Genomic DNA, 20,322 nt, shown 5'->3' with positions numbered 1-20,322 from the left:
CATGCCGCATGAGCGTGAGAGTCAGGGGCAGCCAGATGGTCCTGGGAAGGCATGTTTGGGAGTTTGGCACGTGAGCTGAGACCTTAGCAACAAGGCGAAGGCGGGAACAAAGCACAGGACGCCACAGATGCTCTGCCACACCGATCCTCTACCCATCCTCACGGAAGAGAATTCTCTACCAAGCAGATGGGCCTTGTCTCAAAGTAATGAGCTCCCATGCCTGGACAGGCCAAGGACTCAGGGTGGGTAAGGAGGGCTGAGAGTCGCTGAAATACAAGGATCCTGTTTCAGCACCACGGACAGAGAAAAGCGTGTTCCGGAACCACCACAGACAGAGCTTCTGCTTTCAAGCGGTTTGTTGCTGCCTGCCTGGCCCTCCTTCCCGCACTCCCTGACACTGCTCAGCACCACACAGCTGTACCTGCTCAACCAGGACCCTCTAAGCTCTCCACGCCCCAGCCTCAGCCATTGTCAGCACCACCAAAGCCGTCCACGTCCCACATTCACCCTGAACGTGACTGGCCCTCTAAGTTTTTGCTCAGGCCCTCCCCCTCCACACTGTTATGGAGACCCTTCCTCTACGCCAAAGCAACACCATCTCTTTCAAAGTTCTTTGCCCTGGCATGTATTCTCTTTTTGTTCCCCCTCTAGACTGTGAGCTCCCAAGAAGCTGCAGCTAATTCCCGTCTTTCCTCTAGCCCAGTGCCTCCTGCGGTACCCATTTATCAGCTACAGAAATGAATCAATGAATTGAGCTCCAGATGTCATTTTTCCCAACATTTGCTGAGCGTCCACGATGTCAGGAGCTGTGCCCCAAGCTTCGGATGTGTCTTTATTTACAGGTAAGAAACTGAAAGCCCCTAAGGTGAGTGATGTGCCCAACTTCACACAACTAAGAGTGGGCAGAGCCTGAACTCAAACCTGGGTTGGCTGCACAACCTGTGCCCTTGACCATGGCTCCTCTCTGTCTCTCTCCAACTCAGTGCACTGCCATCTGCCAATCCCATAGAGTCTGAGCACAGCAGCCATGGTCCCCTGAAGTGATTCGGGATCTTTTTTTAGCTTGAAATTGAAATCACTGATGCTTCAAATTAGAACCTCACAATGAAAGAGTCAAGCCTTCAGACCTGCTACAGTGAAGCAGCCTGCATCTGCCTTTTCCACAGGATCTCTTTGCTGCTTTTGAGTCCAAACCACCTGTTCTCAGTCACTATGGAAGGTGAAGCTATCAGTTTTCCAGGGTGTATGGTCCAGGGTGTATGGAGAGAAAGAATCTGGATTCCCAGATGCCCAAGGGCTCCCCTCAGAGGAACATCTATTCTAAAGCCTCAAGAGTCAAACCCCAGTGTCAACAGCCTTGGGGATCTCACTCTAGTGGCTGTGGTCCTAGAATGGCAAAGATTTCTAATGCTGTGATCCCCTGAAAGCAGACCTCAAGGACTTGGTCAGAAGTTACAGCTCTGTGGGAACAGAAACGTTCCACACTTAAAGAGAGAGACTCAGACGCCACTGCCCGTCTCTGATGTGAACCAAAGGTGACATCCCAAACACAAACACAGCACCAGGCCAGGAATTCAGCCCCAGCTCCTGCTAGCATCTGCTGGTGCCTTGCCCATCTCAATGAACTGAATACCCCCGGGCACTACTGGAGTAAGATATAAAGGTCTGGGAGGAGGCAGAGAGGCTAGGATTCCTACACTGGCCATTGGGGTCACCAGTGGGCATATGATTGTCTCTGGTGATACCCTAAAAGACAAGATATATAGAGAGAGGTGTGAATTGAGAAGTGAGGCTGCTGTCTGGACCAGAGCGAATCTGGCACTGGGGGAAGCCACAGAAAGGCTCTGCCTCAACCCTAGAGATTAGAGTACACCGGCAAATGGAAACTCCCAAGATTACCTGAAAGTCAGGCCCATGCCAGGGCGAGACTTTGCGGGGTGGTGAGGGCTCAGGGCGCAGAGGCCTAAGCCATGTTTGCCTATCAGGGGCTTGGGATGGCTATAACAGGATCTTATATTGAACAGCATCTAGCCTGGCTTGTGTGTTCAGCACTTGATGTTATATTTACCATTGTACAATGGTGCCCGTCTGAAGGGGTCATTGCCAATCATTGCCATTACATTGCCAATGTGTAATCACCCGCCATCATTATAGTATTATTATTTGTTTGGCAAATGTTTTCCAGTCTTCTGTTCTGAGTCAAAAATGTTAATGAGGCAGAAGGACAAGACATTCACCAGCTGATACTGACAAATGTTAGCTTTGTGCCCAGCACTTCTGACCCCCAGTCTTCCTTGGAGAGCTCAGGGTAACACAGTTTATCTCGGGTGACTTAGTTCTCAGTATTACCCCTGTTTCCACTGAGGCAGAACCCCCTCACATGTTTATGAATAATTCTCCCAATGGATGACTAGGACAGATTGGTCTTGGCTGCCTTTCCCGCAAGCCTTGCTGAGGTCTAAGGCAGGGGGATGAAGCCTTGGAGGGAGCAGTAGCTGCCATAACTCTAGCTGGGTTGGAAGCAATGGCCTGGGTGGACGTGTGTGAGATGGGTCTTGTCTTTAAGGACCTGACTAAGAAAGCTTTTACGGCATACTCAAACAGTCTCCAAGGAGAACACCGGGACATCCCTCTTCACGTTTTCGCTTCAATACAAACCGAGATTATAAAAAAACGGTTCCAGGCATCTCCAGTGCAAGTGTTTAATATGAGGAAAAGGTAATTAGCGATCTGCAGCGTGGCTGTTCGAGGATGAAGGATATTGCCGCCTGCTTTAATTGCAAGGGAAAACCTATTTAGGGAAATTAACACAAAAACGAGATCGGCCACTTCAGGGCTAAGAAAACAATCACAAAAACCATAGGAGCCTTCACAGCCCAGTACCGGCTGCCTGGCTGGTGAGGGAAGGCCCCGGGGACAATTACTAACACCAGAAAACCCTCTCCTGGATGCATGCCACCTTGGCCCAGGAGGCCAGGACACCACTCCACAGTGCTCCATAACCTTCTTCGAAGGAATGTTCCATTTGCAAAATGAATGGACACACACACACACACACACACACACACACACACACACACACACACACACACGAATACTGCAGAAAAGCTGAGAAATAGAAAAGTCTGAAGCAAGTGGAGGGTGTTATTCTATCACGGGGGGTGGGGGGGTGGGGGGGTGGAGGACAAGGGCTGCTGTCCACCTGCCTGTAGATGGGATTGTGCAGATGACTTTGACTCTGTCTTGTTCACTAAAAAGAGCTGCCCTATAGTCCATGGGCATGGAGGACTCCTTGTAGGGATTTGTGAAAGGCTCCCTCATGAAGCCACAGCAGATGTTGACTGTCCCTCCCTCCCAGTCTCTTATTATTTCATTTGCATGCTGTGATTGCTGCTTGCTTTCGACACAATTCCCCAAGGATGGAATCCTAGATGTGAAATGACCCGCTCGGTTCTCTGCTTCCTGTAACGGCTGTCACGTTGACCTCCCCAGAATTCCCAGCGCTCTGTGCTTTGCTCTAACAATACGGATGTGTCGTCACTAGCAACAGGTATGATGGTTCTAAAAAGCGGTTGCTATTTGAAAAAACAAAACAAAACAAAACAGGTGAACGCTCTTTGCCTTGCTTCCTGCCCTATGCACAGGCGGAAGCCGAGTGTGTGGGTCTCAGTGCTAGGAAGTGAAGGGCACCTAGTCAGGCAGCCTGGGCAGAGGGGAGAGGCTCACAGAGTCAAACTGTGACCGTGGGAAGTTACCCAAGTTCTCCACACCTTACTTTCCTCATCTACAACACAACAATGACTGTAGAGCCCATCTTAAAAATTCTGTACACACTAGAGCAGGGCAGGCATGACAGACTGGACATGGGCCTTGGTTGGCACTTGTGGCAGACACTGTTGGTTTGCTGTGGTTTTTTTTCTGATAAGTTAGTTGGCTTAAGGGCTACTTATAAGACATGGGGTATTTCAGATCAAGAAATAAAACTTGTTTTCAAGTATGGAGCCTATGGGGAAAACGCCACGTTGGCCCTAAGGACACTTCGGCTTCTGCATGTGCAAAGGAGATTTGCAAGCAAGCCAAGGTAAGAGCCTCAAGCACCCACTCTGCCTAAGCTAGAGGGCCACTGTCTCATCTGCTATCGTGGCATGGCTACAGCTTTCTATCTCATGTGTGTGGACATGTGTATGAGCATGCGTGTAGAGGTCAGAGGTTGATGCTGAATGTATTTCTCTGGTATTTTCCACATTGTTTTTCCAGACAGTCTTTCATTGAGCCTGGAGCTTTCTGATTAGTCTAGACCGACTGGCCAGTGAGCCCTGGGACTCTACTGTCTCCAACTCCCCAGTGCTGGGATTAGATGCATGCCTCTGCACCCCATTTTTTACATAGGTATTGGGGATCTGAACTCAGGTCCATATGTTTGCCCAGCACTCTCCTGATGGCCCCATCTCCCTGGCCCCTTGCACAGCATTGAAAATGCGCTGTGCCCAAACTCCCACTTGTGGTTCTGGCCTGGCAGGCTGGGGCTGGGACCAGGCCTTGTGTCATAAACAGGCATTTTTGGTGACTGCAATGCCAGCCAAATCTCAGAGGATGATGAGCCTGCCAGCCTGCAGGACACCACAGTGACAGCCCGTTTCTCCTCTCCCGCTCATCCTTGGACCAGCCAGGCACATCTTTCCACAGCTTTCTTGGCTGTTGGAGTTTCCAACCTCTCACCCAACCTGCACAGAAAGAGCATTTTCCCAGCCACTCCATGTCCTCTGAATACCTTCCTGGCCATTGTCACTAGGCTGGCTGTCATGACTCTTAAGGAGGAACACTTGGAGACACCGCCATAGGTGCTCTAGCACAGGGCTCTGTTTCCACAAACTCTACCATCATGGACGGAAAAGGCTTAAAAACAAAAACAAAGCCACTGCTTATCCTAAGCACGTCCAGATGTTTCTCCTTGTCATGATTTCCTAAGTGATTAAGTCTAACAGCCATGACAAAGCCTTTACTGCGTAGTGTAAGCATGGAGAGCTGTTCTCACATCCCAGAAGAGCTGAGTGAGTTCTCCATCAGCCCTGGACCACTTTCTACAAGAAGCCAGAGTATCTTCCAACCTTGGTCCACTGGGGTCCTGTGGCCACACCCCTGTGTCCAGTGATGGATGAGTGTGTGGGCATACAGTCACTCCTCAAGCATGGAGCTCACACACACTCTCACTCTGAGCTGAGCTGATCTCTTTAAGAGAGCTACGTTCTCCTGTTGACCCTGGGGGGGTCTTCTGTTTTTCCATCCCTGACTTCAAGACAGCTTATTGATGGGGCTGGGAAGAAGGCTCAGCAAGTAGAGCCGTTGTTACCAAATCTGAGAACCTGAGTTGATCTCTGGAGCCTACATGGTGGGAGGAGACAACTGAACCCTGTAAGTTCTAACCTCCACATGCACACTATGGTGAGTGAGTGAGTGAGTGAGTGAGTGAGTGAGTGAGTGCGTGCGTGCGTGCGTGCGTGCGTGCGTGCGTGCGTGTGTGTGTGTGTGTGTGTATAAATATTAAAAGATTTAAAAAGGTTGACAGGGCTATACTCCAACCTTATGATTGTTTTGGGGGAGAAGTGTAGTTATCAAAACAACAGTAAAACAAAACAAAACAACCCTCTCCCTAACAGTTTATCAGGAGAGAAAGAAATTCTATAAGGTAGAGACCAGAGAAAATCCTGTGCAACAGGAAGTCCTTCATTGTGGGCTTCGGCCCCAGGCACGATGACAATGTCCGGGCAATCTGACTGAGCTGGAGAAAGAGTGGTGGAGTTCTGTGGATACTTGAGATGTTAAAAGTCAGCCCTCACTTCAAAAGTGCCCCCGCCCTGCCCCCAGTCCTGCGGTTCAAACCACAGCATGAAACTTTAGAGAGAAAGCACGAAGTCTGACATACTCTGCAGACTCTCTCAGGCAGCCCAGAGAAGACTGGCCAAGGGGAACGCAGTGGATGAGGGCCACACACTGGTATTTAGGGTAGCTTTGCCCACAGACACCCCAGGCTTCATAGGGTGCTCGCGGGAACAGCTTCACCCCACACAGACTCATAAGGGAACATATAAAGCTTTTTAAAAACAATCCCTCCAAGATGGAAAGCCATCCACTGAAAATACAGAGAAGCTGTCCCCTGGGAAGCACACGCCTGTGTAAGGGCTTATAAATGATTTTAATATCCCAGTGGCAAAAGCCAGCAGCCAAGGAAACAACACATGGGGGAGGGGTAGACTTAAATCCAGGCACCTGACAAGAAATTCTGAGTTCCGCCTCAGGCAGCCTGGGAAGTAGAAGAGGGGGAGGCTGTTCCCCATCCCTCTGCACCCCACAGCCCTGTCATCAGTGCCTGATTCTGATAAGCAGCCTTGTGAGACCATGACATGCTAAGTCCTTCCATAGGCCATGCACAAAATCACAGACCCACACACAGACCTACCAGGCCTTGGGGGCTAAGCCAGACAAACCTAAAATCCTGGGACTAAGAAGCCACCAGAACAAAATGCCTGTTCCCAAAAGGCAAAGCGATTTGCTTATCAGAGGTTTTTAAAAAGTCAAAGCAAGTGCTATGCGGACAGAAAATTGTGGGGGTGGTATTCAGGGCATCCCCAGAAAAAAGTGCTGCCCCAGGCACTCCCACCTCAGAGGCCCAGGCTTCTTTTATTGACTAGTTTATCATGGAAACAGTCAAATGAACTGAACATCAGGGGGTACGCGGACATCTGCAGCCCTCATTTATTATTTAAACCCATCTCAATCTCCTGGAGCCCCCTCTCTGCCATCACAGGGCCACCCACACAGCACTCAGAGCCCCAACCCAGGCCACGCCCCCTCTGTCTCTAGTGTCTCTCACACACAGGAAGAGGGTTTGCGTCACAACCGCATCCTACAGAAGATGATTCAACCTAGTCTGCATTTCCAGGAGGGTTACAAACCCCATGAACTCAAGGAGTTGCAGCCAGCTCCAGCTTCTCCATTCTGGAGGAGATTCCAACTGCTCCAACACACGGGGACCTGGATCAGCTCGGGCCTCACTCAAACCAGGCTCTGAGAGGTCAAGACTAGTTTAAAGTGCCTTTCAATAATGGTATGAGAACCACACATGACTCTTTACCTGCCTCCCACCCTAACAGTTACGTTCTCCTCTCTCTCCATTCCTGTCACCCCCTTACCAGTGCGGACAAACTCCAGAGAGATAGGAACAATGCCACAGATAGAAACAACCACAGGCAGCTGAAGTGGAACACAGAGTAAAGCCTTCAAGGGCCATGTCACCTGGGACAGGCGAGGGTTTCCTCTTTCATAGCACGGATGTGCATTGAGGTCGCCCAGGAGGTGGAGACATCATTGGCTGGTGAGGTGCTCCTGTTCATTATCTCCACCCTCGTGTGAGTTCTGACACACTTGAGGCAAGACTCAGCATGAACACGGGGAAAGGAAAAGTCCTGATGAGGCCCGTTTGGGTCCATCAGATCACTAAAAATGCTCTTTCCAACCTACTGCATGTTCTTTCATTCACCCTGCTTCCAAAGAGTAACAAGTTCGCTCGCACAGCAAGATCAAAAGCAACACCTACACCCGCAAACAGGCAGGATGCCCTGAAGCACCGGGATTCAACTATCTCACTGGCACATACAACTGCAGGTGAAACTCACAGGCACCAATGCTAGCACACGAGGAAGTTCCTCAAATGATCAGACGTCATCCTGCTTCTGGGTATGAACCAAAGTCAGTTTTCAAAACTCTGGACATCGCAGAGTCCTCCCTGCCCACTCCAGCCCCTTCCCTTCCCTCGCCTCTTGCCCCATGCTTTGTGGTTCTTAAAGACCATCAATCATCCAAAGAACACAACCAACCAACTCTTAGCTACCCACAACACACCTCATGCTAGCCAATACCACACAAAGGCTTGGTGACTTGCCCTTAGGACACAGGAGTGGGCAAGGACTCTCCTCCTATTTATAGAGTCACAGCTAACACAGATTTGTGCGTGACCTCAGCATCATGAAAATATCTCCATCTTCCTCTTGAAGAACAGTGGCCAAGTTTCATGTATGCTTTATCCCCCCAAAGAACTATGAAGAGTCTCCAACATCCGGGACAGAGGAAACAGCATTCACAGCGGGTGAGGACACTCAGAGACTACAAGCCACATGGCCCAAGTCATCCACCATCCTAGTGGTTGTGTTCAGAACCACAACCCTCTCCCACGTGAGAGTCGGCGCTCTCCCCAAGCAGCATGATATTAAACACCTGTGCCCTACCTCAATCAAGAAGTCCCCGGTCCTTAGTCCGGCTTGCCATGCCACCCCACCTTCATCCACGGACTCCAGGTACTGCAGGGCTGGGAATGCCGGTGTAGGTGTGAACTCCTCAATGGGGGTGTCAGCTAGGAAGACAAAGAAATACTGTGTTGTGAGTCTGGAGGATGTTTTCCAAGTTGGTCATCCTACCTGCGCATGGGACCCTGGGAGGAAGACAGTCACTGCATTCCCCATTGAGAAGCAGTGGTCCTGGTCTAGCTCTCCCCAGAGAGGGGCCCATTACTCACAGGCACACCAGCACTTATGGAAGCCACAGAGCCAGGTGTATGCCAGTACTTCATCATGCCTCTTGGCCTCTCTGCTGAAACCATGGAATAAAGTACTCTGCGGTACATGTCTACACGCCTGTCATTTTCTTTAAAAGTATCAATGACTAAACATTTTCAGTTCTAAAAATGGAAAAGTTCCTTCCTCTACCACACAGAGCTAGGGAAAGACCATACTGAAACCACCTGCCAATTTCACAGCTAGACAGACTCGCAACCCAGGGGATTCAACTTGGAACAGGACAGAGCACAATGTTGACCCAGTGGGTGGCTGCTGACTTGGAATCTGCTCTGAAGTCTCTCCAGGGGGGACCTGGCTTTCTGTGACCATCACATGACCAGCACGCCTCTCGGCAGAACAAGGCTGGGCTTCTGGGGCCCACGGGGCTGCTGAGGGACTTTCTTGGTCCTCCTGAGAGGCCGGGGGTGGACGGGTGGGAAGGTGTGATGCCCGGGTTGGGGGAGGGGAAGGCACATCACACAGGCATGGACTTGCACCCTGGGGGTGGAGAAGGCTCTGCTCTTCTCTTTTTGGATGGATTGCCGTGGGCGGCCAGAGCCTATGACAGGTGGGCAGGCTAGCCAGGGAAGGAGGCCTCCCGCACAGGTACAACTGCCACATGGCTGACCCCCACCTGCCTCAGGCAGATGCCTCTTTTTGAGAGGGCTGATGCCATTTTTTGCTGTAGTTGGGAAGGGAAGCCCCACGCTAGGGGCGAGCATGGGGCACTGCTTTGGGCTGTGTCCCAGAGCTTCCCATTCCCAGGCCACAGGGTGTGTGTGCACTGCCAGCTTAGTCTATGGCAGAGGGGACCTGTTTTTCTCCTTGCCTTTGCAAAGTCACCTTAGAGGTGAGTATCTGGACACCTGCCACCCTTGGAGCTGAAACCCGTTCTCAGCACAGGCCAGCTTCTGGGTACCTCAAACTTGGGCTGGGCCATTCTGGGTATCTGAGACCAGGAGCTCTGAGAGCCGGCAACAACACTGTGACTGAACTGAAGCCCAAGCTGCAGGGTCTCCCCAGGACTGAGAGAAAGAGGTGGGGGGAGGGAAGGAGAGAGAGAGAGCAGCTCATTTGGAGCAGTACTGTAGATGGAAAATTAAAAACATGCCTGCAGGAAGCCTAGATGTTTTCTGAGGAAGGCAGAATGTTAAAGAGCATCGTTGTCTAGCAACCAAGTGCCCCCAGGAAAATGCTTGTTTCATGCTTATTTCCAAGCTGGGGAAGGTTCTCCATACAAGCATGTGTGCACAACACACACACACACACACACACACACACACACACACACACACACACACACACACCACAGGAAGGGATCCCGGAACGCTTACCTTTTGCCCCTCGGAGCACAAATCCAAAGCCTTCGTTATCCTTCTTCTGCAGGACCACCGTCTTATCCTCAATAATGCAGTCACTGTAGAGAGAATTCCGGGGATAGCGACCATTATTGTAACCGGTCATCATCACGGTGGCTGCTCCACCGCCGGGGACGCTCATCATCACAGCCAATTAATCACCCAGCTCGGATCCAGGCAGCATGGAGGAGCCTGGGCAGCAGCTCGGTGCAGGAGGAGCTGGGGGTGGGGGGGTAGCAGGATGGGCGAGCGGGGCACAGTGGGATGTGGAGGGGGGCGGCGGGCGCGGGAGCCAGCCGGGGGAAGGAGTCATGGATGCTGGAGGGGCTGCCCAGGCCGCTGGGGAGCAGGGGGCCCAGCTCAAGGAACCTGGGGGCTGGCCAGGACACCACCGCCCAGAGCAAAGAAAGTAAGTGGCCCGGGTGGTGGTGGCGGCGGCAGAGGCAGCAGCGTGGTGAAGGAGGTCCCCAGGCCTGTCTCGGCCAGACGCATCTTCCAGGGAAGCAAAGGAAATCAGCCGGAGGAATAACCAAGAGAGCTGCTTTGCTTTGCTATTTCTTGAAGGGGCTTAAAGAGGATATCAGGTTCTCTCCGCTTGTTCTGTGCACGAGCCAGCAGCAGGCACCGGGGACGCAGAGACCTGTGCTTTGCAGCCAGCGCCCCCTCCCTCCCTCTCCCCCGTCCTAGGGAATGTGGTGTGCAGCAGGAGCCCCCACAGTCATCTGATGAGCCCACAGTGCGACCGGCACGGCTGCCTGGGCGTCATCCCGCGCGCAGAGGATCTGCAGGCTGGGCTGGTGGCCGGCGGGAGGGGGAGCCGCCAGCTCTGTGTCTCTCCGGGGCAAAGAGGCCAAGGCTGAGGGGTGAGAGAGTGAGGGGCTCAGGCCATTTCAGTCCCATCAGAGCCAAGAAGGGCAGCAGCTCCCTCCTGAGGAAGATGCCTTGCTGAGGACAGAAAGGCCAGCCGTGTCCCCACTGCAAGGACCGAAAACCACAGGGCTCACCTCTTTGTATAGCATTTCCAATTTTAAAGGAAACAGACTAAAAAGCCCCAACTTTGCTGTTCCGGCCAAAGCCGCCTATCACCAGCACTAATAGAACTCCGTCCACCTAGAGGTGCATGCAGGGCACACAGGACAGGAAGATGCTGCCTAATGGCTCGAGAGCCACCAACTGTGGCCCTCACTGGCCTTTTTGGTGGCCGCTGAAGGGCAGGAGACAGGGCTGTCTGCATCTCAGACTCAGCCATTGCCCCCGCCCCCCGGAAGTAAGTCAGAAGGCAGGAAGTCTGGGGGTTGGGACCTGGAGAAGGAGGGAGAGGGCTTTCTTCCCCAGAGCCCCAGTGGGAGGTGTGAGGACATAGGATGTGGTGGCCAGAAACCCCAAGAGAAGGAGTGGCAGAGCCCCGAGGCACAGATGAGGGAGGGGGTGACGAGCAAGGCTGGGCTCTGAGTCCCACCGCGGCGACTGTCAGTTCTCTGGCTTGCGGTCTACAGAAAGCACAGAACCCAGAGTCTGGCCTGCAGATAGCAGCCAACTAGGACAGGGGCACCCTGGCGCTGGAGGAGCAGGGCAGCCCCTTCTAACCGGCCTAGCAGGCCAGTCCAACCTTTTGTCATCGTGACACTATGTTGACATTTCCAGTTACAAAGTAAGAACCACGCAGTAAAGCTGCAAGGAAAAAAATATACGGCAAAAGAACCTTTACAACGTTTGAGTAAGTTTGTAATTTTGGGTTGGCCCTATTAAAGCTGCCTTGGGTACATGAGGCCAGTGGTTAGAACATGTGCCCAGTTAGACACACTGGGTAGCAGGTAAGGAGAGAGCAGTCAGTGGCTTTTCAAGGTTCCCATCGGGCAGGTGAGACCGATGATGTTGGGGACGCAGGAGTTACCCATGACAGGGTCATGCTGAGTAATGCCCCAGGGTGGGGGGCGCTCTGTGTTCTGGGCATTGGCTATGGGGAAGGCAACAAGGGCTGTGACTCAAGCTGGATGGTGACACAATGGTCTAGGTGGGATGACTAGTTACAGATGGCTGAGAAGGTGGCTGAGAAGCTAACCCCAAACCTCGTTCTGTCTGCTGAGACATCCCGCCAGCCTGCTGGATCCTGGGCACAGGTGTGTGAGACTCCTTTTACTCAGTTCTCAGAGGCCCCCGCACCATCAGGTCCCACCAGGGTGATGAGAGCCCATGGGCGGGCAAGTCATGGGCTGGCCTGCAGGAAGCAACAGGCCCTTTGGTCCTCTGCTTCCCCTATCAACAGGCTGTGAGGACAGCCCACAATCACTTGGGGCTGCTGTGGTTGGATGCCGCAGTACCCATGATAGTGTGGGTTAGTGACAAGGCCCCAGGGAACCCCTTTCAAGTATGGTCAGTAACTGGAGAGGGCCTGGCTGCTAGCCAGTTCCTGCCATCCCCTGACTGGTTGGGAGGAGAGCTGGGGTGGGGCGGGACTTGTTGCTGCGGATTCAGGGACCTTACAAGACACAGGCAAAGCGAGCTTGTGCTAGACCCTTCCATTTCCACAGTTTTGTGCCTGCCCTCAGTACCTGGAATATAGACGCAGGTCTCTTACTGGAGACCCTTTTTGACTATATACCCTTTCTCCTCCAACTTTCCAAAGGGAAGCCACCTGCTTGGCTCTGGGGCTCCCTCGGTGGCCAGACAGTAGAAACCCTGTGGCCCCCTTAGGAACCTTCTTAGTCACAGGGGTCCCTCTGAGACTTTGCTGTCCAGCACAACCCCCTTCTCTCCAGGTGCTTTAGCATCTGGGTGCTGGGTGCCCTGACTTGAGGCTCTCAGACACAATATCTGCACATATCCCTGAACACAGGTGACCAACAGCACTGGCTTTGGCCTGGCTCAGGGCAGAAGCCATGGTGGGCTCCCAGAACACATTCCATCAGCCAGCAGAACCTGAGTGCACCCAGACACTTCCACACACCACAGTCACAGGGTCCTCCTCAGGCCAACGGTACTGACTGGACACTGGCTGTCTCTTCCTGACTGCTTGTGGGGGCAGGGGTGCCACTGAGCCTGGTTCAAAGCAAAGTGTGACGCTGAGCCCAAGGTCACCCTGACCTTTTAAGCCTCAGATCTTGCTCTACAGAATGAGAATCACAACCACGGTACGATCATGGAGGGGGGCAGAAGGAGGGTGCTGCATAGCCCCTGAGACCCTGCACTCTCAGGGCGGCCCCTGGTGGGCGGTCAGCTGTAACACACAGGGATTGTTTTCAGTTTTAAAGGCCACGGTTAGAGGCATCAGCAGTATTACTGACCTTCTTCTGCAAGCCCAGGCCACAGCCTTCTCCCAGATTCTGATCTTTTAAGACCTTCCCAGCTGCTTCCTGCTGTGGCAGCCCTGTGTGTCCTCCCCTCAGCCTCCCATTCTTGGAAGATGGCTTCCAGTTCCTTCTCTCTGTGATGTTTCTCAGGAGCTAAGCCCAACACCCTTACCCACCAACAGACCTTGGGCCTAAACCCTAAATCCAGACATCCACCACCTGAAGAGAGCGGGTTAAGACTTAGAAGCGGACAGTGAGTTTCTACCGACAGACACACGGCTGTGGGCAGAGCCAGTGCTGGGGATCCTGCCTCAAGTTTGCATGTACCCACCCTCTTTTTCTATGACCCAGGAGCAAATGCTCCCTTCTCTCCCCAGGGGCTCAGTCTCCCGAGAGACAGTGAGCTGTTGTTGCAGACCCCCCCCCAAATGCTCAGGGGCTGGCAGAACCCGAGGCAGGGGTGCAACACGTGGCAGAGGGGAGCTGGGTGGGAGATGCTGGGGATGAGTGCAGAGGGAAGGGCCATCCTGGGCTCTGTCTCAGCAGCCCCTTCCTCCTGATGAACAGTACCCTGATCCTGGGTGAGCATGACTCAGTCTCGCTGGCTGCCCCTGGCACTTTCCCAGAAGCAGAGCTGATGCTGCCTAAGGCCCTGGCAGCCCCTGCCCACCTGGCTGCCCCAGCGTATCTACCCTCCAGATTCGACCCAAAGACCACTGCCCACATTTCACCAGGACATATCGGAAGCTCCCATATCCTGCACACTGCTTCTGGGTGACCCCACTCAGGCTTCTGCTGGAGCCCTGTTCCCTCACCCATCCCTAACCAGGTGTATAAAGCATTCACTGTGGGTATTCCAGGAAACAAAGCTCCCTACTTTAAAAAAAAATCCCAGTGTTTGTTGACTGGACACAAATACAAGCCATCAGCATGTTCTCCAGATTTGTTTTCTGCACAGAGTACCCCAAATGTACCCTCCTGTGTCGACATCTACCCGCAGCAGGCAGGTATGGGGCAAGAGTAGTCAGAGAACACCGCCCACAGTTCATGTATGTGGTCATGTATGCATTTATGGCCATGTGGACATATGGCAGAGCCTTGAGGAGGGGCCAGGTTCCTTTCCCAGTTCACATAAAGGTAGGGCCGGGTCCATCGGTTGCCATGGAGCATGAAAGAGCCATTTCTACAGGAAACACATTGACCTCTAGGAACCCCATGCAGAAGGCAGCCATGTTTGCTCCCATCCCCCTGACCCCCCCCCTCCCCGCCCCGTGTCAACTGACCAAGTCCAGGTGGAGTGCTGTGGGGACCTGAGGTCTGGCACAGACTGGACTGAAGGACCTCACCCACCATGGCATGCCTGAAGGGGTTTGTGGTGTCCACCTTGTCGGATCCTAAGTGGCCAAGCCACAGAGGCATTTATTTATTTTTCAGTTTTTGAAGGCAAGGCTTCACTTCGTAGCCCAGGCTGGCCTTGCACTCTTGGTGATCCCCCATGTCAGCCTCCCGAGTTGCTGGGGTTACAGATGTGAGCCGTCACACCTGGTGTCACACTTTTCCTGCTGCTGTGCCATCACACCTGACAGGAACAGCTTAAGCAGGGAAGAAGGGTTCACTCGGCGCACGGTTCAAGGGTGCCGTCCATCGTGACAGGAAAAGCATGGAGTCAGGAGCGTGAGGCGGCTGGTCACATTGCACCCACAGTATGGAAGCAGAGACAGATGAATGCGGGTGCTCAGCTTACTTCCTCCTTTTTACTTAATCTGGGACCCCAGCCCTTGGGATGGTGCCCCCCACATTCAAGATGGGTCTTCCCTCAGTTAACCCAGTCTAGAAACTTCCACAGGCATGCCCAGAGGCCAGCCTCCTAAGCGCCCCTAGACCCCATCAAGTTGACACTTCTCACTGTCACACCCGGCTTCCAAGTGTTTAGAGTGGCCCAGGGGGGTGCCTTCCTCATGTGGGGCAGCATGCTAGGCCAGGGAAGGCTGCAGGTACCCACAGCTGGCTTTGATAGCTCCTTTCAATGCAGCTGTTCCTACAGGAGGGCAAACTCAGAGCCATAGGCAGTCAGGCCTTGGTTGAGGAGACTAAACAAGAGGTGTCTCACGTGCTTGTAAGCCAGTCTTTTAGGGACAGGACCACCATGGGCAGATTAATCCTGAACATGGGGTTGTGGATGTGGACTTGGGCCTCTCTTGGGGTCCTTGAGGGACAGCAACCCTGTCAATTAAGTTGCTTTGATCAGCTGTGATGGGATTCGAGCATCAGGCCAGAGGTAGCTAGGGCCCCATGTGAAGCTGCCACATTAGTATATTAACTCAGGCATTTGTAGTGAACACCTACTAAGTGTCAGTGGATAGCCTACTGAATGTTTGGCATCTTGGAGGGAATAGACTAGGCTCAGTCTGACCTTATGGAGATGTGGGGTTATTGAATGGCACACTCCCCATGCCCCACCACACAGACACAGACAGACAGACAGACAGACAGACAGACACACACACACGGACACGGACACGGACACGGACACGGACACACACGGACACATGGGCACCCTGACTTCCTGGCTCCTTGGAAGCAGGGCCTTTCTAGAGATGGGCATTCTGAGTTTAGGAGCCCATGAGACCAATGCTCATTTGCATCCTTACCAGAAAGAAGCAGAGGGAGCTGGAGGTTCAAAGACATTGGGGAGAAGCTACGGAGGCTGAATGGGGTCTGGAGGGATGCAGCCACTAGCCATGAAAGAATTGCAGTCAAACGAGAGGGACCAGAAGGGGTCCGGGAACCCTCCCCTCTTGGGGGGGCTGGAAGTAGGGGCAGGGCTGCCCATGCCTTTGACCTCTGGGTCTGTCTGGTGGAGTTAGGAAGACAAATGGATTTGGCAGTCACAGAAAACTGCTCAGTTGACAACAGAGGAGGTGGTGCTGTGAGGTGCTGACGATCTCCTCATTGAGAAGACAGAGGCACAGAGTGCCCAAGAGATGCCTGTGGCTGTGAGGCATGAGGGGGCTGCAGAGCAGGGATCCCAGGGATGTCCAGGGATGCTGGGCTCCACCTGCACATACATAGCCAGTGATGGCACCTGGGCAGCAAGATGCTGGAATCTGTGACAGCTCCAGCTGGTCCCGTGTGTCACCCAGGAAGGCAGAGATGATAGATAAGCAGTTGAGCTGTTTCTTCTCCTCAGTGGGGTTGACACGCACAAGTGGCTGGAATTCCTACTTAGTCCTGGGGTGAAAGCCAGCGACTCTTCCCTACGCAACCCTCCCTGGGCCCAATTCTGCTCCCTGGAGGCTATGGATGTTCTTTTGTGTGTTGGGAGTGGCCCATGGGTGTGACAGAGGACACATCAAGATCTATGGCTCGACAAGGGGTCACGGTGGAAGCTGAAACCAGGCAGGTCCCATGCAAGAGCCGGGTGTTACAGGGACCCAGACATCAGGAAGCCGCCCCACACCAGTGCAGATAGAAGCCCGCAGAAAGGGACTTCACAGATCCTGCTGGGGATGGACTACAGGCAGCTGAGCCTATGCAGGTGGGGAGGCCACCATCAAGTGACAGGGTGGTACCCACAGTCATGCAGATGAGTAGGGACTCCATCTGTCCCCAGCCTTTGGCTTCAACTCTCAAGCCTATTTGCAAGCTGGGAAATAAATTCCGCGCCTCTCAAATCCACAGGGTTTAAGCAGCAACATGGAAGCCAGCCTGCCGTTTGATTAAGTGTCTCTGGAATCTCACCTGGGGTCAACTCCATTTCTTGTTAAATCTGGTATCTGTAAACATCATTCCTTCAGGTGTGAAAATCACTTGTAAGTTAGATTTTTCTCACCTCAGGAGAATCCTCAAGTGCTGTTGGTTGCTAAGAAGCATGTGAGGGCACCGCCAGGCAGTGGCCACAGTGACTCAGCTGAACGGGTTCAAGGGAAAACTTATTTTAGACAACTCCAGTGGCCAAAAGGTGTGCTGAGTAAGGCCCGTGGGCACACTGGGAACATTCACTAGTAGTGGGGTGGGCCATGGGGAGGTGGGACTGCTCTGATCATCTTCCGGAAGCACTTCCAGTACAGGGAATGGAAGGCTGAGAGTGGCATCACCCCCCACCACCCCACCCCCGCTCCTGTGATGGCGTCTCGGTGGCCGGCTGTGCAGGAACTGGGGCACTATTAGAAAGACGTGTCCCCAGGGAGCAGCGGTGACAGTGGATGCCCTAGAAATTTCTGAACTCTGCCAATCAGGAAGGATGGGGCCATGCAGGATGCTGTCAGCTCCTCTGTGGGGGGTAGGGAGGTGCTGGGGCACAGGCCAGGACTTAACAGGTGTCCCAGCTCAGCCGGCAGTGATGCCAGCCAGGCCCTCTTGCTGCCGGTATGGGCAGTCGGCCCAGCTCATGGAGGTAGAGCTGGCTGTAGATTGGCACAGAGGGCCTATCTGCGGGTGGGCAGGGGCAGAATAGCCTGGTCCAGGGGAAGGCTTGGAAGCCTGCTGGTGGACAGGAGGGGTTCCTCATCATTTGTCACTCGCCACCAAAGTAGGGGGGTCCTCTTGGCTTTATCCACATATGATGCCATCCTCTAACATCCTGCTTGCTTATTGCCGCATGATTGGTAAAGCTATCTTGCTTCTGGGCCACTAAGTCTCATGCCGGGTGCCACTTAGGCTTTCAGTGCCAGTCAAGCAAGGATGCTACTAGGAATCAGAGCCGTGCCACCTGTGGGAAGTGATGGACACAGACATGGACTGCACTCCTCCTGGCTCCTGGGAGCCACTCTTTCTCTGGATGAATGGAGGCGCCACTGTGTCACCTCTACCCGTGGAGACTGCACACACCCTCCTCAGATGCACGCTTGCAGAAGCCATTTCTCAGATGGGCAATTATGAAAACGCCCTGCCGGTGTTTATTACGACCATTTCCTTCCTCGTTGCTAACGTGATAAGCAATACAACTTCTTCCTGATGGAAACAATCATGAGCAGAGAACTTGAATCGAATTAAATCGTCTCATTACCTTGCAATAAGTCACCCACGAGTGTTGCCTAAGCACCATCCGATGTGCTACCTGCCAAGCACACTTCAAGAAGATGGTTCCAGCCGGGCGGTAGTGGCGCATACCTTTAATCCCAGCACTCGGGAGGCAGAGATAGGCGGATCTCTGTGAGTTCGAGGCCAGCCTGGTCTACAGAGTGAGATCCAGGACAGGTACCAAAACTACACAGAGAAACCCTGTCTCGAAAAACCAAAAAAAAGAAAAAAAGAAGAAGATGGTTCCAGAACCACCTTGCTTTGATGACAGTGATCACTGCTCCCAGCTAAAATGAGGGGAACCATGCAGAGTGGGGTCAGGGGGACCCAGACCCCAGGTGAGATGCGCCCCAGTATCCTGAACCCACAAAGGGTCCTTAGCAGAATTCCCTGGGTGGCCTTGCCATCCTCACTTGCAATGTTGGTGTTGGCCACAGCCTCAACATACCCAGGCTGGTGAGGAAAAGTTATTTTGAGAGGGACCAGGCACAGGGCAGGGCCTGGAAGCCTGTGAGCTTGCGAGAAAGCTCCTGCACCTCAAGGAGCCTGCTGCACTCTGGAAATGTAATGCACAAATGTAGATATTGCCATGTGCACCCTGCCGTTATGTGTGTGTTAGCAGGACAGTCTTAGGTGTCCTGCCTGGAGCATGCAGCAGGACATACCTGCATGATATACACAAGCTGTTCCCACTGAAGGGGAAGGTGAGGGTCAGGGGCCCATGAGGGAGGGACAGCAGCTTCCTTCCTTCTAGAGCTTTCAGGAACCTAGGGATTCTGCCCCTGTGGCCTGAGGCCTCCCTCTATGAGCTCAGCTGGGCATCTCCACAAGGGCAAGTGTGTAGAGTGGCTTACAGAACTCTGGGAGAAACTGATTCAAGCTAACAACTGAGGAGAAAGGCCTAAGTGCCAAGGAAATCAGAAAACATTTGGGTGCCATTCTCCAGGAACTGTCCTGCAGGTGTTCCCCCCCCATGACCCTGCAACCAGCATGGTTCTGGAGACCAAGACAGAGAAAAAACTTGTATGTTCACCTAGGACTCAGAATTCCCCTCCAAGCCCTGCTAGGGCCCACAGAGACCTGATGTGGGATCTCCCCCGAATTCACTCTTAATTGTATGCATGTATGTATGTACACATACAAAAAAAAACCCCACCTTAAATCAGACAATATATTTTTCCCATTTAAAATACTCCTCTGCAGAGCTTCACCATTTTGGGAACAAGATCTAAAGTCCCCACCATGGCTAAGATCCTTTGTGATCAGGCCCCGGTCTCTCCCCACTGCCTATACTCCAGCCTAGCTGCCATCTCCCCTTCCGTGGGCGGGTCCCACTCATTAACCACAGTGCCTTTGCATGGCCCATGCTCTCTGCACAGAGCTGCTGTGGTCTTCAGGAGCCAGTCTGCTGTCACTGCATAGGTCCCTTAGTGACTTGTGTGCCTGGTAGATGCTGCCCGCCCCCCCAGAACTGAGCACCCAGCTCTGGGTAGAATGTCCACACATGGTCATCCACTGGTCTCAGGGTCTCAGCAGCTACTGGTTCCCTGAGTGACACCTTTGTGTAGCCAGGAGGCATGGCTCAACTCCCTGCCCTGTTCTGCTGGGACATGGGACTTCCATTTTTAGAATCAGGGGTCCCTCCCAGACCACGCCTGCATGAGTTCAGTCTGGGCTCCGCTGAAAACCCTGCTCCCCACAGCTCCTGATTCTGTGGCCTGGCGAGCCTCCAGACTGGGGGACCTTCCAGGCCGAGGCTGCTCTGGAACCCCAGCCTCCAGGCTGTGTGGACCGTTCTCTAGAATAACCACAGGACAGTCCAGCTGCCTGGTATTTTGCTGCAAGCACAGGCAGGTTTGTGCCTTTCCCTCCATCCGCTAATTAGAATGACAGACCAGGCTGCCCCATCTGTTTGTCTCAAAGCTAGCCCAAAAGGGCCACACCAACAGGCCAGGAAATAGACATTGGCTCTTCTCACATGGCTAGCCCCCGACTCTGGTCTGTGGGGTAGAGTAGAGCGACATCCTAGTTGTGAATCATTGG

The 20,322-nt window shown here is 53.2% G+C and overlaps 1 protein-coding gene across 6 annotated transcripts in view; it reads right to left on the bottom strand.

Moving 5' to 3' along the window:
- Positions 1–20,322, bottom strand: part of Shank2 (SH3 and multiple ankyrin repeat domains 2) — a 470,619-nt gene that overhangs the window by 137,952 nt on the left and 312,345 nt on the right. For all 6 annotated transcript variants that reach the window (XM_076555951.1, XM_076555924.1, XM_076555928.1 and 3 more), the window contains 2 exons: positions 9,944–10,026; positions 8,283–8,407 (listed from right to left, as the gene is read on the bottom strand). In XM_076555951.1, coding sequence (XP_076412066.1) covers positions 8,283–8,407; positions 9,944–10,026 — 208 coding nt within the window. The remainder of the gene's footprint in view (positions 1–8,282; positions 8,408–9,943; positions 10,027–20,322) is intronic.

Source organism: Peromyscus maniculatus, chromosome 1 (assembly GCF_049852395.1).
Source record: "Peromyscus maniculatus bairdii isolate BWxNUB_F1_BW_parent chromosome 1, HU_Pman_BW_mat_3.1, whole genome shotgun sequence".
Taxonomy (NCBI): Eukaryota; Metazoa; Chordata; class Mammalia; order Rodentia; family Cricetidae; genus Peromyscus; species Peromyscus maniculatus.
This window is presented reverse-complemented; position numbering and strand designations above follow the sequence as displayed.